This window comes from Eretmochelys imbricata, chromosome 2, assembly GCF_965152235.1.
Source record: "Eretmochelys imbricata isolate rEreImb1 chromosome 2, rEreImb1.hap1, whole genome shotgun sequence".
NCBI classification, from domain to species: domain Eukaryota; kingdom Metazoa; phylum Chordata; order Testudines; family Cheloniidae; genus Eretmochelys; species Eretmochelys imbricata.
Window position 1 is genome coordinate 33,109,971 of NC_135573.1, and position 19,405 is coordinate 33,129,375.

General features: G+C 41.1%; 1 protein-coding gene across 2 annotated transcripts in view; it reads left to right on the forward strand.

Annotated features, from left to right (window-relative positions):
- The window catches only part of RSPO2 (R-spondin 2), a 169,969-nt gene that overhangs the window by 67,382 nt on the left and 83,182 nt on the right, over nt 1–19,405 (forward strand). Inside the window, exons 2-3 of one of the 2 annotated variants that reach the window (XM_077808858.1) lie at nt 754–942; nt 18,439–18,582. In XM_077808858.1, the coding sequence (XP_077664984.1) occupies nt 754–942; nt 18,439–18,582 (333 nt within the window). The remainder of the gene's footprint in view (nt 1–753; nt 943–18,438; nt 18,583–19,405) is intronic. The other variant, XM_077808859.1, reaches the window with a different exon arrangement.

A 19,405-nucleotide genomic window follows, 5' to 3' on the forward strand; every position in this document is an offset into this window, starting at 1 on the left:
ATGACTCAAAACTCCATCACAACTGGTCATGAATGCAACTATTGTTGAGATTTTCATCAGAGACACCAAGAAGTGACTACACAGAGACTGCACTACCTTTGTACCCCAAGAGTTGGTCTCTTCAAGCAAGGCAGATGTGTGGGGAAGTTTGCACTGCCATTATCTGTACTGTACCTGTTGTCTAGATGGAGGATTTCAGTGCCCTCAATATGGACCTTTTCACGAGTCATATAAATGCACGTCAGAACACTGGCATCAGTGTCTTTTTTAAAAAGACACTACATTGCATTGGCATTATAGAGGAAATGGCACTTGCAGAAGTCCAGCAGGATGAACTCTGTGTGTCTGTTTCAGGATACCAGTCTTCTGCTGTGCACTGCTGCTCTCATGGGCTTGCATGCTCAGGTTGAAGCTAGATTGTGGTCCATGGATTTTACTTGTGCTACTGTGACTAATCTGTTTTCTCTTGGGCTCTAGTTGCATGTAAAATCATGCATTTAATTAATCTGGTGTGTAAGTTTATCAAATAGCATCACACACTAATGTAAAAAAAAAAGATTGCATTTCTAGTAAGTATAAGTTAGACAGATACTTCCTTTTCCACTGCAGATGTGTTAAAATCTGCACACCCTATTGTAGGTTTTTTCCTTCCCAAACTATTTGTATTGATGCAGTAGATAAACAACATTTTTGTGTGTTTTCTCCAGGAAAACCATTTCCAAAACTATTAAAATTTATTGTTTTATTTTGCAGCTAGCTATGGACCAAATCCAATTTGCAAAGGATGTTTGTCTTGCTCAAAGGATAATGGGTGCATCAGATGCCAGCATAAATTGTTTTTCTTTCTTCGACGAGAAGGAATGAGGCAATATGGAGAATGCTTGCATTCCTGCCCATCAGGGTACTATGGACTCAGAGCGCCAGATATGAACAGATGTTCAAGTAAGTTTTTGTTCTATCTTTATGACTGTTTTATTGATAGACAATAGTTCATTCATGGGTGACCCCATTTTTATGATGTATTGCAAAATATAACAATGATATTTTCACAGATGTCTCAAGATCATCATAAACATTCTTTCCTAAAGGAATCCTCAGTTAACTCATTCCAGGATGTACACCATTCAGCACAATCAGTGCACTGTTGCCCAGGGAATTATTACCTTTTTGTTCCCTTAGTTGGGGGATGCACAGAGAATGAGGTAATGTGGATCTAAACATTTCTCATTTTAATGAGCAACTTCTTAATACATTAAATTAAAAAGGACTAAGAATTAATTTAGTAATGTCTCATGTACTTTCTAGCCTAGGATATGTACACGTATACTGGTGGGCAAAACAGATATCATAGACTCGAAGGGACCTTGAGAGGTCATGTCATCCAGAGCTCTGAGCTGAGACAAGACCAAGTGAGACAAGACCTAGATCATCCCTGACAGGTGTTTGTCTAACCTATTCTTAAACCTCCAATGATGGGGACTCCTCAACCTCCCTTGGAGTCCTGTCGTAAGCCTAACTCTTATAGTTAGTTTTTTCCTAATATCTAACATAAATCTCCTTTGCTGCAGATTAAGCTGATTACTTTTTATCCTATCTTCACTGGACATAAAGAACAATTGATCCCCATCCTTTTTCTAACAGCCCTTAAAATATTTGAATACAGTTATCAGGTCCTCCCACAGACTTAACATGTCCAATTTTTTACAGTTACTTTCCTCAGAAGTCAGTTTTTTTAAAACCTTTCCTCATTTTTGTTGTTTTCCTCTGGACTCTCCAATTTGTTCATATCTTTCTTAAAATGTGGCATATAGAACTGGTCACAGTACTCCAGCAGAGGCGCTATCAGTGCCAAGCAGAGCAGGACAATTAACTCTGACATCTTACATACAACACTGCTTTTAATACATCCTAGAATGATATTAGGCTTTTTGCAGCTGGATCATGTTGTTGACTCATATTCTGTTTGTGGTCCACTATAAAACCCAGATCCTTTTCAGCATTGCTACTGCCTACCCAGTTATCCCCCCATTATGTATTTGTGCATTTAGTTTTTTCTTCCTAAGTGTAGTACTTTGCACTTGTCTTTACTGAAGTTTTCATCTTGTTGATTTCAGACCAATTCTCTCATTTGCCAAGGTCATTTTGAATTTTAATTCTGTCCCACAAATTGCTAGCAACCCCTCGCAGCTTGGTTTCATCGGCAAATTTTATAAGCATACTCTCTACTCCATTATCCAAGTCAAGGAATGAAAATATTGTACTGGGCCCAGGACTGACCTGAACAGTACCCTATTAGATATTCCCCCAGACTGATAGAAAACCACTGACAACTACTTTGAATATAGTCTTTCAATCAGTTGTACATTCATCTTATAGTAATTTCATCTCATTCACATTTCCCAAGTTTGCTTATGAGACTGTTGATGTGGGACTGTGCCAAAAACTGTACTAAAAATCAAGATATATCACATCTTCAGCCTCCCCCCCATCCACTAGACCAGTAACCTTGTCAAGGAAGAAAATCAGGTTGGTTTGGTATGACTTGTTCTTGACAAATCCATGTTAGCTATTACTTAAACCCTATTATCCTCTAGGTGCTTACAAATGTTTTGTTTAATAATTTGTTCCACTATCTTTCCAGATCTCAGAGTTAGGATAACTGGTCTATATTTCCCCGAGTACTCTCACCCACCTCTTTTTAAAGATAGAATGTCCTTTTTCTCCTCCCTGCTATTTGTTCCCACACAAACTTCAGGTGACCGAACCCTCACTCCAGACTTGTCACAACATGTGAGTGTTGCTACATTAATAAAACAGATGTACCATTTTTTTTTTAATAAAAAGGCTTTAACATTTGGTTACTGTTTTGTTTGAGATTTTGCAGCCCACTGATATGCAACAAGATTCAGATTTGCGTGTTTGGGCTTGGAAACACCAGTGTATTTTAAATAGATGGGTACAAATAATTCCACCACTATCTGCTAGTTATGGGTATTCATGTAGATTCTCCATATGCTTATGCCAGGCTGTTATACAATCAAGATCTGTCAATGTGTACATTGTTCCCACTACTGCCTTGTGTTTTTGATTCTGTCAGATTTCAGTCTAACCAGAATTAGGTCACCAAACCACTAAGAAAAACCTTTTGTGCTTCTTGAAATGGGATTGTCACTAAGTATGTGGCACTCGTCCCTTAGAACTGAACTAATGATGCAGCGGTATGGTGTTGAGGTCCACCATGCTCGTAGAAGGTGGGTGCTATCTTTGAGATGAGACATAAACCCAAGGTCCATATGAGGTCATTCTGTGGCACTTTTCACAAGAATAGAAGCATTAACTTTGGCCAGATTCCAACTCATGTTATGACATTCTGCCTGTTTTCCTAAATTCCCTGTGCAGTTTCAGTCTGATATGTTATTTTTCACTTTCTGCTCCCAACTGTTATGTAATGTTGCTGAGCGAGGCTTAATATTTACCATGTGACTAATGGAGGATTAAATGATCCCAGTGTATATCTTCCATATCCCTTTTGTAAAGTGTATTGGGATTTTGGCCTTCATTTGCATAGTTTAATTGTGAACTCAGCAACCTGTCCGCTTTAAACCTTTTTTTATTTAAACTGGGCACTAAAAATTTGTCCATGTTGTTCAAAAACTATTTCTAATGTGGTTATGGGAAATATGTTTCAACATAACTGTGAGGCATGTAAGTTTGTTTCCTAGCAGTAATGTAATAGCAAGGACTTTGAGTTAGGTAAGGGTTAATATGTCTGTCATTCAATACCTTCTTCAAGGAAAAAAAAAAATCTTGTGCGTAGAGTTTGGCTTGAGAAATCAATTTAATTTCCTTCCACTACGTGATGTACGCAAGGTAATTTTTGGTTGTGGCAATGTTCTTAATACTGAATTATGGGGCAGATTCTTCAAAAGCACAAATGTAAATTGAGTGTCTGACTTCCCTTGATATTCATTGAGAGTTGGGCACCCACAGTGCTGTTGGAACAATTTTTATAGTGGGAGTGCTGAGCACCATGGAACAAAACTGTAAACCCTGTATATGATGGAAACCACTTCAAGCCAGTGCGTGCTACCACACCCACAGCATCCCTAGTTCCAGCACCCCAGGGCACCCAACTTCCCTTTTGTGCCTTTGAAAAATCTTCCCCTTGAGATTAATGATGGAACTATATTTGAAGACCAATTCTGGTTCCTCTCAAGTGATTTCTATGCAAAGATTATGTTAAAGAAAATTATCACCAGCTGTCATAAATATAAAGGGAAGGGTAACAACCTTCCTGTATACAGTACTATAAAATCCCTCCTGGCCAGAGGCACAATATCCTTTTACCTGTAAATGGTTAAGAAGCTCAGGTAACTTGGCTGGCACCTGACCAAAAGGACCAATAAGGGGACAAGATACTTTCAAATTGGGGGGCGGGGGGGAGGACTTTTGTCTGTCTGTTCTATGTGCTTGCCAGAGAGAGATCAAGAAAGCAAGCAATCCAACTCCATTAGAATTGGTAAGTACTAGCAAGGAAATGCGTTAGTTTTACTTCTGTTTTGGCTTGTGATTTTCTCTGTGCTGAGAGGGAGGTGTATTCCTGGTTTTCTTTTCGTAACTTTAAAGTTTTTGCCCAGAGGGAAATCCTCTGTGTTTTAAATCTGATTGCCCTGTGAGATTAGCTTCCCTTCTAATTTTACAGAGGTGCTTCTTTTACCTTTTTTCTTTCAAATAAAGTTCTGTTTCTTTTAAGAGCCTGACTGATTTCTCTATGGTCCTAAGACCCAGGGGTTTGGGTCTGTGATCACTTTGTAACCAATTGGTTAGGATATTATTCTCAAGCCTCCCCAGGAAAGGGGTGTAAGGGCTTGGGGGAATGAGAACTCCAAATGGTCCTTTCCCTGATGCTTTGTTAAATCACTTGGTGGTGGCAGCGTACCCTCCAAGGGCAAAGAGTTTGTGCCTTGGGGAAGTTTTACCCTAAGCTGGTAGAAATAAGCTTAGGGGGTCTTTCATGCGGGTCCTCACATCTGTACCCTAGAGTTCAGAATGGGGAGGGAGCCCTAGCACCAGCTGATTTATATTTATGCCCCAGCTTTGTCTTTGTTTGGTGATCCCCTGTGACATACATAGAGACACAGCTAGCAATTGTATTCTTTAGAGGTATTCAAAGTAAGATAAATATAAGAAGAAGAAGAATTTTATACTCTTTTTTCTTCATGTAGGATGTACTTTCTGAGTCTATCACCTTTTGATTTTATGGCTCAGTATTTTCTCAGTTAAAATATCAAAAATGCTGGCTAGGTTAAAATCCCTTGTGGGAGTTTCAGGGATTGACTTATCTTAGTTAAAATTATTTCTGTCCTATTAATGTCTTTAGAGGCACAAAACCAGTTTATTATTGGAACATTTGCCCATTTGTGCTAGAGGAGCAATAGAGCATATTTTTATAGAAAATGTTGACATGGTTTTAAAAGCGTTAGTAATGCCAAACATAACGCTCTAAATACTACAGCCAAATGTAACAGCTCCAAAATTATGGAAATTGTGAATTTCAAGACTAATTTTCTTTGCTAGATGCAACTGATTTATGCATTTTGAACTAGGAAGGCTATTTTAAAAAGTTTTTCTGGTCATGGTGAGTCGTGTAATTCAAGGATGGTTTGTGTACAGAAATGGACACAGTTTCTGGTGGGGGAGGAAGACCACTAATCTCACTTTAAATTAACATGAATTCTTTCTTGAATATTTGAGGTATGAATGAACAATATATTGAGGACATAAAGCTGAATGGTTCTGTGTAATCTTTGCTGTAGAAAAGGAAATACCCAGGAGAGGAACAATGTTTTGTTTTCCCCCTAACCTCTGAATAGAAGAATCTCAGAAGGAAATAAGCTCCCAGGAAAGTCTACTATTTCTACTGGGGAATAAAATGAAGCCCATCACCTCAGTGTATTGGTTCTACTTTAGCTGACTAAGACAAGCCCCTCTTGAATCTTTTAGTTTAATCTGTGCCTAAACTGACCTTTGCCATTCCGCTTTTGGAATTTACAAGAGTGTGGTGACTCACTATTCTTTTCACCTTTGACTAGGTATTCAGACATTACATAACTCTTCTTTCCATCTCATACGTCAGGTCCCTTCTCACCAAGTTGCCAAATCGCAACATCCCCAAAGTCATCATTGTCAGAGCGTAGGACTACTGCACCTGTATTTCATCTCCATGGTTCACCAAAGACACACTGTAGGCTCCCAGTTCCTTAGCGATCACCTCTCTTGGTTGGAAACCTGCATCTCTCTCTCCCTCCTGATGGGTTTTTCCCCTGGTGAACAGATCCTGGCCTACATGGTAATATCCCCAGCAAGCCAGACTGCCTGAACAGGCCACCATCTGCACTTCATTTTCTCTTTGAAGGCTATGAACAGCTTAATTGCCAGCAGTTATAAGTTACCACACAGCTCTTTATAAGCAGGCACATTTAATCTTAAGGTGAAAGCATTACCAAGAAAACATTTTATATATGGATTTATAGTTCCTATATACATGATAGAAGCTTACCAGAGGTCCTCCATCAGTCTTATGGGCCTCAGTAGGCCAAAGGTCTTTCAGCCTCTACCAGGAAGCATTTCCCCCCTTGAACAGAAGGTCCTGTCCATTTGCCAGATCAGGAAGAAGGCCCTGAATCAGTTTAAAGTCAGGCTATTTACCCAAAAGTCCTTTCTTAGTCTGTTGGTCGTCTCTGGAGAATCCTGTTTGAACCGGTATGTGCACACCTCTCTAGGTGATGGTACTTCTCTAGAGCGGTTATAACCCGAGTGAATTTTCTGAATCATCCCCGCCCCTCCCCCCCCCCCCCACACTCCGTTCTTAGTTCCTGGAGGACCTGAGCTCACTCTCCCTGTATAGGGTCTACTCACCCCTTGTGGCTGCATCTGGAGATTAGCTCTGCCCTGTCTGACACTCCCTTCCTTACTTAACTCACGCAGCAGCCCCTCTTGCTCTCTAGGTGTAGCAGTACTTCCTCTTCATGGCCTGGCCCTCCAGCAAAGTCACTATACAGTTTTCTTCTTCTGGGGTAACAAAGTCTCCCCAGACCAGCTGTCTGGGTGCCATTCCAGACAGTCTTCCAAGTCAAGACTGTACCACTTTCTCAGTGACTGATAGGGGAAGCCAGACCCAACCTCTGCTCTGGGTTCCAGCCCAGGGACTGTACAATCTGCAGCCAAGGTCTGCACTGTCTGAATCCCTTCTTACCAGGGCTTCTTCCTACTTTGCCTTCTGCAGGCTTTCTTCTCCACCCCCATCAGGGGTAAACCCTTTCCTAAGGATCTGAATCACAGGGCTTCGTCCCCCTGCCCCCTGGGTTTCCTCCTCTCCTCACTAGGCCCAGAGATTTCAACCCTGCAGCCCCCTTCTGTTCTCACCTTCTGGCTTTACACAAGCCCTGCCTACTCCTACCCAGATGGGCTCCATCTTCAATTAGTGCTTGTCAGTCAAGCTTGTCAGTCAAGTCTAACTCTTCCCCAGATGCAGCCCACTAGGTTAATTACCCCTTCTGAGACATTTTAACCCATTCGGGGTGGTGTGTGGTGAACACCCCATCATACCACCACCCTCCCCTCCTCCCCCCCATATTGAATTACGTACAATCCCTAGACCACAATGATAGATACATTTAATACAGTAAGATCTCCCAAAGATATTGCAGGAAATGTCATAATCATCACCAGTCCCATCTGCCTTAAACAAAAATAATGTTTAGCACAGAGTAGACGTTAATGAGCAATTACAAAATAAACAAGTGTTTAATAAATATATCTAGTTAATTTACTATATTAAGAAATGCCTCCCAGTACAAGCTTGTGTTACAAAATATCTAAACTTTACTTCAAATAAACAGCTAAGTTTCTTGGCTAATGCTCATATAGGATAACCTATGGAATGCTATACTAAATTCTCCTGAAATCTATATAGCAACTACAACTCATAGCAAGACATCAGCAGATACAGTGACCAGTTGGAGGAAACAGTCAACTTGAAATCAAATCAATTTTTTTTACGTTTGTAAAAAGTAGTTTTAGGTACTTCTGTTATTGTTTCCTTTAATTAAAAAAATGGCTTTAATTTAAAAACTGAAAAGAGGCTAGTCTAGTATATGGTCTAAAAAAGTATTTGGGATTTTGAAAATAAAATTTAACTGCCAGGAATCTGAGGTTTAGATAAAATCTACTTTGCAGGCGCCTTATTTTCCCCCCCAACAAAAGCATGATAAGCATTTCGACACATCCTTCTTATTTTGTAACTTATTGGCCTAACTCTGTGTCATTTCAGGAGGGCTGCCATAGATCTGTCTGGAAGCTAAAAATCCTGGCAATGATTTTAATTAAGATTCCTGAATCTGGAGTCAATTTAGATTTAAAAAGACAATTGTATATTTGTAAAATACTAATTTATGTCTGAAAAGATACTTCTTGTGGCTTGACAAGTATTTAAAAGATGCCTGTTAATAATGAATCCATGTTTTCACATAATTGAGCTATATTACTAAGTGTTTATTAAAGAATTCTAACAATGGCAAAATTCTCATTCTTCTAAAGCTGCTCCCAGTGAAGCAGTAGATCCATTTTAACCCCCAGACACTGATGTATCCACTGGGTTTGCAGACTCTTCAATAAGAGACTGCCGTACAGCCGCTGTCAATGGCCCATAGGGTGTTTACATTTGTATCTTGAAGAATGAGCTGCAGGTGCCTAGGCCATTTTTACTTAGGAGTTTAGATAGACCCCCAGCTTTTAAAATTTTTTGCCTGAAGTTTTAAGTTAAGCTGGGGGGGAGGGGGAGGCTTCAGCCTCCGACCTCCTTTCTGGTCACCAAACTTTCTAGTTCTCATTTTGCTCCTTGCTCTTCACAGTTTATTTTTCATTCATTTCCCTCTCTCTCCAAAACCAGCCAAAGCTCACAGCATTCCTCCTTTTCTTGTCCTCTCTCCCTTCCCAAAGCTACACTACTTAATCCTTCTCCATCCCCCTCATCAGCTTCTCCTTCATTCCCAATTTCTTGTCAGTCTAGGCTAGTCTACATTACAAGCACAACATCGGCACAACTGCGCCGATGCAGCTGCGCTGCTGTGGCATGTCTGGTAAAGACACTCTATGCTGATGGGAGAGAGCTGTCCCATCAGCATAATTACCCCACCCCCACAAAAGGCAGAAGCTATGTAGGCGGGAGAGCGTCTCCTGCTGACATAGCGCCAATGTGGACAGTGCTTAGGTCGCTGTATCTTGCATCACTCGGGGGAGGGGGTCTTTTTCACACCCCTGAGTGACACAAATTTTATTGACATAAGCTGTAGTGTAGACCTGCCCCTTGTCTCCCACTTGCTATTCTTGCCTCTCTCCCTCCTTCTGCTGCATATACAGTAGATTTCTCCCCACTCTCTTTCCTCCTTGCCTTCCATTGAACAGTCCTCAATGTTGTCCCTTCCACACATGCAACTCCCCTCACACACGCACTCTTTCACCTCCCTGTCTCCCTTCTCTCCCCCGCCTCAAATTCTCCCTACTTTTGTCTGTCTCCCACATGCAGCTGTGGGCTAATACCATGTTAGCTATGAATAGCTTTTAATAACATTGGTGGTGATTGGCCAGCAGCTGTTTTTTTTTGCCTTCTCATCACACATTTCTTTAAAGTAACCTTGTTATGAAGGGAGGGTAGGATTGACTATTCAATGACACTATGTACATTTAAAACCAAAACAACACAACAACAGCCGTCCCCCAGAAGCTAGATTTTTCATGAAAAAAGGTAGAGGCAGTATGATTGTTTACAAGTAGCCTTTTTTTAGAATTGAAAGAGTATTTTCTGATCTTAAAATTCATTATGCTGTGCTTATTAGAACAGAAACCTACATTTGCAGGCCTTTCTCTAAACCTAAATGCAAATATAGATTAAAGCATTTGGAATTTAGGCCTCTCAAGTACTCTGTATTATGTAGAGCACTTTGGATTCCGCTGTGAGTTCTAAACATATTCCAGCATGACCTTTGCTTATTCCATGTTTTTTGTAAGCGCAATTCAGCTAATTTTGCATTACCAAACTAGCTGTAAATTGACCATGGAATGATTGTTCTCGCGTCTGGTGACCCTTCCGCCATTCACTGTGGGTATTTCTACACAGAACACTAAGCCCAGGCTCTGGCTCACGTTTAACCCAAACACACCTTCTGTCCACACAGATATTAGTCTGAGTCATGTCCAGAGGGGTTCCTGGCATGAGTCTGCAGACCATGATAGGGGGTGGGTCAGAGCTTGTGTTCCACTGTAACACAAGTCAAAGCCCACGCATTTTGCAGCGTGCACACAGCTAGGGTTGTCAACTTTCTGACTGCAGAAAACCGAACACCCTGGCCCCACCCTGCCCCTTCTCTGAAGCCCCGCCCTGATCACTCCATTGCTCGCTCTCCCTCACCCTCACTCACTTTCACTAGGCTGGGGCAGGGGTTTGGGGTGTGGGAGGGGGTGAGGGCTCTGGTGTGGGGCCGGAAATGAGGGGTTTGGGGTACAGGAGGGGACTCTGGCTTGGGGGTTCAGAGCCCGGGAAGGGGTGTGGGCTCAGAGAGGGAGTCAGGGCATGTGTGTGTGTGGGACTCTGGGCTGGAGTGGGGGTTGAGGTGCAGAAGCAGGCTCCAGTTGGGGGTGCGGGCTCTGCGGGGGTGGGGATGAGGGGTTTGGGGTATGGGAGGGGGCTCAGAGTTGGGGGGCATGAGGCCTCCTGCTGGGGGGGTGTGGGATCTGGGGTGGGGCTGGGGATGAGGGTTTTGGGATGGAGGAGGGGGATCTGGGCTGGTGCCAGGGGGTGTGGGGTGCAGGCTCTGGGAGGGAGTTTGGGTGAGGGAGGGGGTGCAGAGCTGAAGTAGGGGGTTGTGGTGCGGGAGGGGGTGAGGGGTGCGGGCTCCGGGTGGCACTTATCTCAGGTGGCTCCCAGAAGCAGCTGGCATGTCCCACTGGCTCCTAGGCAGAAGTGTGGCCACCCCCGCCTGCGGGCACCACCCCCACAGCTCCCGTTGGCTATGGTTCCCGGCCAGTGGGAACTGTGATGCCACCACTTGAGGCAGATGCAGCATGTGGTGCCCCTGTGGACACTCCTGTGCCTAGTAGCCGGACATCCCAGCTGCTTCCAGGAGCTGCACAGAGCCAAGACAGGCAGGGAGTCTGCCTTAGCTCTGCTGCGCCACCGACCAGACTTTTAACAGCCTGGTCAGCAGTGCTGACTGGAGCCGCCAGGGTTCCTTTTTGACCGGGTGTTCCAGTCGAAAACCAGACACCTGGGAACTTTAGATACAGCTCAAGTACAGGCCACCAGACTTTGATCTGGAGAGTCTGCACATAGTATCCCACAATCCTCTGAGCTGTACTTCCCAGCCCTTCAATTCCAAAACTTATCACTTACTTCCCAGGAACAGGAAGCAATCTCTTGGTTGAAATGCAGCTGCTTGGCATTTAGCCCTTCATTTCCACATGGTCTACTCAAATTGGAAAAATAATCAGCACTAGGAATTAAGTTAGAGAAAATGATCACCAAAACACAGGCTCCATGCACTGGGATCTGGAATTAACTTAAGATCTGAATTTGTAGTTTGAATGTCTCCACTCTTGATTCAGTCTTAAAAAATGACAAACATATCAGTCCCTTAATGCTTGTTGTCTTTTAAAATCAGACTTAGCATTTTACTATTAGAGACAAGAAGACAAAACAGATCAGAAAAATTTATTAATATCACTTTGGTTCCTCTGTTTATTACCCTTGAATGCCACTGTAATTTGAGCATGATTTGCTAGTACAGCCTTTGTTCACCACAATTTTTTAATGCCCCATTTATGTAATTGTCTATAAATATTAATTTTATTCCCCTTGGATTTATTTTCTGGCCTTCAAATAAACTGGCACTGAAAATTTAGGTCAGTGTTAATGGGATTATTAAGACTGAACTCTAATATTTTATAACTGGGATCTAAGGATATTTCTCATGGCAGATGATCAATTTGACCTTAAGCAGTCCTATTTGGAACAGAATGAAACTTGTCAGGAAACACTATCACCTTTGAAAAAATGGATGAATTTTGATAGGCAAAGCATTGTGGATAAAATTTTCAAAAACACCGTAGTCCCATTTTCAAAAGTGACTTGGGCACTTGGAGCATAAATCTCATTGAAAGCCAGACGTAAGTTCCTAAATCATGTAGCTGTTTTTGAATTTCTCCCTTGTGACAATACTACAAAGTTAGACCGTCTTAAGTTTCTGTATACAGGCTCTTCCCTGATTATGAATTTGTCTTCCCCCCTGCTGCTTCTTCCCTTTTGAAAAAGGAGAAAATTCTGACCTAAGGAGATGAGTTAGAGTCCAATCAGCAGTCTTCTGTTAGTCATTTGACCCTACTGAGTCAGTGGGTATAGCTTCTGGTGGTTGGGTATTAACAGCAATTCCCTTATCATGAGACAGTGCAGTGGATAAAGCTCATGCTTGTTGGGCCTGGGTTCAAGATCTCTAGTAGCCAACTTGTGTAGAGGGTGTGCTGTGGCTGCATCAAGGATGAGGAATGGTCACTGTGCACTACTCTCTAGTGATCCTTGGCTGCTGATGGTCCTTTTGGGGCTACTATAAATTATGGTGAGGATTGCCCCCCAGCAATCCTAAGCTCATGGGAGTGTACTGTGCTGAGTGGCAGTGTGATACAGCTGAGTATCTGGGTATTAGAACTCTTAAAATAGTGCATAAATGTTTTTTCATTATTCTCCCCTTCCCCCCTCAAACTGAATCTGGACTAGGTTACATGGTAAGAGTCTGGTAATCAGGATCAGCCATCTTCATTAGAAAAAAAAAAAGAAAGAAATAAAGTGAACTGGAGCCGCTCTAAGTGGAAATTTCAATTAAACCTTAACTATGGAGTTGCTACCAGTGCCTCCATAATAGAATTATAACACTGGGGACTTTGCGGTAATACAATAAAACAAAAACTCAAACCAAACCAAACAAAAAAAAAAAAAAAAACCACCACCCTCAAAAAACTCTGAACTGCCAAAAAAGGCAAAGTAAAGGATGGAAATAAGATAGGAGTTTTGAATTATGATCAAGAAACTGAAATGGAATAGAATGATTAATTTAATTTTTAAACATGCTCTTTGCAAATGTTCTGTTAAACCAAACCAGGGAAGGTTTTAAGGGAGTTTCCATAAAATCAGGCAAAGTGAAAATTCATCTAGCAAGAATATAATACTTTTATCAAAGGGTGCTTTTAGCAAGTGATTTTTCATTTAAAACAACAGTACACAAATGAGTCATAAGTTTAAGGCCAGAAGGAACCACCAGATCTAGAAATGAAATCAACTTCAAAACATGTTATTCCCTCCTCATTTTGTAAGTAATAGTTAATGCATTATTTCAAGTGTACATTTGCGTCACTTGGATGTGAGGGAGGGTCACATGATGCTAATTTTTCTTTTCATGCTCTGTTCTGCACCTCATCATTGGACTAAATTATTTGGAAAGACCTTGATGTCCTTTCAAACTGTCTTGTGTATGTGGGCAAGAAGCAAATGTTTTTATGAATATTTAAACATACTGGACATTTGATTCAAGCATTGCAATTAATGAAATATTTGCAATGCATGTTGAATATAACAAAGGTGCATTGCAATTAACTGTTGCAGGACTGTCATCAGAGCAAGTCACTTTATGGCCTCATCTTGAAAGTGCTCGTTAACCTGGGAGAGGCTCTGCAGGGTCAGGCTCTTAATTTGCAGTCCACGTGCATTGTAGATTAAGTATTAAGGGCATAGTCCTTAACCCAGACAAAATTCCTGCCATTATTAGTTATAATAATAAATATTTCTGTTATCTTCCAACCAAGGATCTCAGTTTATTTTGTGGACATGAAGCAATTTAGGTTGACTTTAACAGGAGTTTTGCCTGAGTAAGGACTGTGGAAATCCATTTCCTGCAGGGAGTAGCTAACTCAGGATCAGGGTTGATGGGTGGAAGCTGATAGCCAGTGAGAACATGTATCACTTCCTAGCCTTCTCCCCATACACAGATGCTAGGCCCCTAGGATATCCATTCAGGCATAAAAGTAGAGGAAATGATACAGCAGGGCAGCTGACTATCCCCTTTTTGGCAACTAAATTTTGGGTAAGCACCCAAACCTTTGGGCATTTGTCTAAACAGAGGATCTGAATGTCATTTTGAGGCTCCCCTGGGACTAATGCAAACAGCAGACTACGCACATAGAAAGACTGAATGGTCATGGGTTAGGGGATTAGCCTGGGATCCAGAAGACCTATGTTCAATTTCCTGTTCTGCCACAGATTCCCTGTGTGACCTTGGGAAAATAACTTAGTCTCTCGGGGTTCCAGCTGTACAATGGAGAGATGCACTACCTTACTTCACAAGGAGTTTGTGAGGATCAATACATTAAAAGATTTTGAGCGTCTGAGATACTACGGTAATGGGAGCCATGAAGCTATGTCTACACTGCGTTATGGGTGTGATTCCTCTGCCCGTGTACACATACTCATGCTAGCTCTCATTTAGCTAGTTTGAGTATAAGTAGCCGTGCAGCCAGGGTAGCCCGGGAAGTGGCAGTGGATGCAGGGCTTAGCTGGGCTAAGTACATACCCCTGGGGTTTCCGGCAGGTTTGTACTTGTTATGGCTCAGCCTTACCTCTGCTACCACCACCAACGCTACCGAAACTACACTGCGATTTATACACACGCCAGCTTTATGAAAGCTAGCATGAGTATGTGCACACAGACAGGGGAACCACACCCCTAGCTCACAGTGTAGACGTAGCCTAAGATAGATAGAGCTGTAAAAGGGAGGTAGAGCCTGAAGAGCCATTGCTTCCACGTGGCAGCTGTATTATTACGTATTGTATGTTGAAGGCCTCAGTAAGCTAATTTTGAGCTCTGCATATGTAACCTTTGGATGGGCTAGAGTTCACTTCATTTCCTGTCTCCAGTGCCGTAAATAAACCAACCCAACTCCCACAGAAAGTAGCTGGAGACCCAGAGAACAGTCTCTAAGGATTTTCAGCAAGGATTGCACAGGGTGAACCTCTCCACATTCAAGTCCCAAAAGGAACTAAAGAAATGAATTTAATTAAATAACTTTATAAAATCTTATGGAAAAGAAACAACTAATAATCACACTTTTACAGCATGACATGGCTATTTTATAATCCCAAAACATTACTTTTACAGTTTATATATAAACACAAATAAAGAAAACAAATTAAAATCTGAACAGTTCAGTCCCCACAGAAATACAGTGAGAAGACATTGAGAGTTCCCAAAAGCTTAGGTTTTGTTCACCTAAGTCTCAGTTAGAGTCTTTGATCACCAAATCTATAGAGTCTGCTGAGTCTAAAACATCTTCCCTCCACTTGCTTGTAGGAATCTTTAGATGGAATCCATGCAGACTCTTCCTCCGCTGATATCCCTGCTAGCCAGTCAACTAACTCATTAACTAATCACTCAGTTAAGTGTATAGATTTAAAGAAAACCATGTTACAAGAAGATACAAAACTTTCCCTATTCCTACATTTAAAGAAAAATTGGTGAATCAGACTAGTTGAGACAATTTAACTAGAAGAGTTTGGCTAAAATCAATCAAAGCATACAATTAAAATAAAGTTATTTTTCCCTCCCAATTTCCCCTTGCTATAATTAGCATTGTCCATGCTTCCCTGTTAGAGGGTTAACAATATCACTGACCTGCTGCAAAATGTTTTAGAGTTAGGAACAACAGCCTGCCTGCTCCTGCTCCTAGGCTCAGCTTCTCCCAACCCACACAGGGCACATGGCCTTCTGCAAAGCAACTGCCCTGACTGCTTGCCCTCATGGAGTCTGACCCCAGCAACCGGGAACCTATTGGAGCAGACCCAAAACTATCACACCCAATTCCAATACGCCTAGCAACAATGACCCAGACACAACTCACTCCTACCTCCTCCCAATGGGTCTCTCAGAGATATCTCCCTATTAGGCACATGGGTTACACACAATCACAAAGGGGTCCCAATGTTCAAATTACTTTTCCTGTGCAAACTGCTTAACTTATAGTCCAACATCACAATAAGAGTTGCTGTAAAATGCCTTCTGTTTCCCTAGCTGCTGCAGAAGATAAAACGTGCCATCAATTTAAGTGGCCCTATTGTAACTTTTGGCCCTCTAAGGTTCAAGAATAAATACTAAAGTCCTTGTTTTTAAAGAATTTATAAACTTGCATGGTTCTTAGAGGAATTTACAAATAGCTATTTCAGAAAAAGCACACTGGATCAACTAGCTCCTTTGCATATATTGGTGCAGTTTATGTATTTTAAAAAGGAGTAAAATATTTCAAATAATATACATGATTTATAATGTGTGTGACTCTTATTTTATCAATGGATTTTTCTGTTAGCTTTTGGACATTTTGCCCTGGCGTGTGTGTGTGTGTGTGTGTGTGTAGCCTGCTAACCAAAACCTTGCAGAAGGAGCAATACTATTTTATTTAATTATTCCATAAAATAGCCTTTTAAGTATCCCTAGTTTTCAGACCTCTCTGTGTGTATATATCTAAATTTCTCTCTCTCTAAATCACCTGTTCCCCTTTTCATGTGTGATGGCTCATTTATAAACCAGGAAGTTATATTCCTGTTTTATATACTAACTCAATGTCTGACATGTCTATCTTAAAGGTTTTCATGGTTACTGATTTCTGAGTGTTTACCTTTTTTCAAGTAATAAACACCCTTAATCATCTTTTTAGTAATAGCTCTAATATCTGTATCAGAAAGCTAATATCCTAGAGGTCCAGTGAAAGTTTAGGAAGCACAAGACGAGGAGGATTGGTCCCTAGATGTGTTGCTTTGGGGAAGCAGAAGCCTCTTCCCTGCCAGCATCCTACTTTGTGCATAGGACCAGACCAGAGTCCTTGGGATAAGGGAGAGCCTATACTTTGTCTTAGCTTATATACCCTCAGCAAAATTAGATTTAGTTACCTTTTTCCTGTTTAAAACAGAGTGGGTGACCCATATATAAACTGGGTCATATGATGTCTTGTAAACAGAAGGTTGAGAAGCAATTTCTTGAGACCTTAACAGATTGCTCCTTGAATATTACTTCTGGGACACACATGAGCAGCAGCGATGTAGACCTAAGTAACACATAGGCATCAGCTTGATATGTAACTATAGCTGGGCAGTCGGTAAAAGCAACCAGTCTATAACAGTTTCAGCACAGCTAGCACTGTGACTATATATTTTAGAAACGGGGAGAGAAAGCTAGTCAACAACTGAGGAAGGAAATCAAAATCCTGAGATGCAGCATGGAAGCTACTTACATATGCTGTAAAAGAGATGTATGGCATGTATATTTCTAACAAAAAGAGAAGCAGAAAGTCAGGATACTGGGTGCTAAATGCTATTTGCAAATAAAATCTGGAAGAACTGTGTATCTGTACCATAGCATATGGATTCATATGTGAGTTTAGAAATCAAAAATAGCATAAGAAAACATTCTCAAGTGGCTGCTAATAGTCTTCAGAGTAACAGCTGTGTTAGTCTGTATTCGCAAAAAGAAAAGGAGTACTTGTGGCACCTTAGAGACTAACCAATTTATTTGAGCATAAGCTTTCGTGAGCTACAGCTCACTTCATCGGATGCAGCATCCAATGAAGTGAGCTGTAGCTCACAAAAGCTTATGCTCAAATAAATTGGTTAGTCTCTAAGGTGCCACAAGTACTCCTTTTCTTTTTGCTAATAGTCTATTCATGGTCAACTAATGGAAATTATTTGGACCCTGTGTGCAACGATAGGCAACAATGATATATGTTAGCACATTATCGATTCCTCTTTCTCCAAATATCTCGCTCTTCCCCCACAAATGTGTTTAAATACAGGCGGGGGGTAGGAGGAGGAAACCACAACAAAATATAGTTCTATTAAACCCAATGTTACCCCACACAGGAGGATAGTCAACTCAAAAGTTTCACTTTTTAAAAATGTTATTGTACCTACTGTTTAAAATCTAAGGCAAGACAAAAAATAGACATTTTAACTTCTTTATGCGTTTGGCAGCACTTTGTGCATAGTCAACTTCACAATTTCCACTATTGAGTCAGTTTCTGTTGTTTGGGTGTATTTTTAATACAGCAACCAGGAAGAGAAAAAATATATGTTTTAAAAATAGGAAAATGTAGTTCTAAAATCACAGAAGATAGCATGAGGATTCTGGGGCAAATGTGGTAGCTAAAGGTAATTTTTTAAAAAAATACTGGGTGGATTTCAGGGTGACGGCATCCCTTTTTAAAATTCTTCTATTTTTGCTATTTCATTGCTTTACAACTTGTGTTTTCATGTTTGGCCTTATTCTAACTGAAAACTTTTAAAATATATCTCAGGATGCAGAATAGAAAACTGCGACTCTTGCTTTAGCAGAGACTTTTGCACCAAATGCAAAGCTGGCTTTTACTTACACAGAGGCCGTTGTTTTGGAGAATGCCCGGATGGATTTGCATCCTTAGAGGAAACTATGGAATGCGTGGGTGAGTGTCTTTGTACAACTCTATCATAGTAGTTATTTTAACACCTGTATCTTTATGAAATGCCTGCTGGATTTATTCTGCACTTCTGATTTCAAAATGCCTTATTAATTGGGACTGAAATTTATAATAGTCTTGTGCTGACATTTTGAATTCTCTAGATATTAAAGGGGACAAGTTCAAGTAATTACATCACACAATTTTTTTTTCTTACTAACGTTGGTGTATATATACTACATGAAACTACTAATGTCATCTCTTTTTTATTTCAATAAATTAGTCACTGTTCTCAAAAAACCTCTCTCTCTCTAACATTGTGACTTTCTCTAGATTTTTAAATAGCACACTATGGGGTGCTCTGCCCTTCCCCTACATCAGAGTTTGGTCAATTTTGTTATAAGTCACCATCCTTAGTGTCTTATACCTTGGCTTTTTAAAAACCTCATCGTCCTGAAAACTTATAAATCAGGCATTTACATATAATATATATAATTATGGGGTTGGTGCACTCCTGCTGGCTGAGTTCATACTGAGCAGGAAATTTTAACTCCGCCTTTATTCAGTTTTTTCTGAAGCCCTCTGCTCTCTTCCATGTCACATGTGTAGGGGGCAGGATGGGAGCAGAGAGAGGATTTGTATTTCCAGTTTCTGGTCCTTGCTGGGTGGCCCTAATAGTGCTGCTAATCCCAGTGTGTTCTCTCTGCCTCTCCCCTGTATCCCCACACTGTTGGAGGGAAAAATAGGAGCACATGAAACCTGGTGGGGGTTACTCCTTGTGAGGCCCAACAGCCAAGAGGAAAAATACATGCGCTTCCACATCCACACA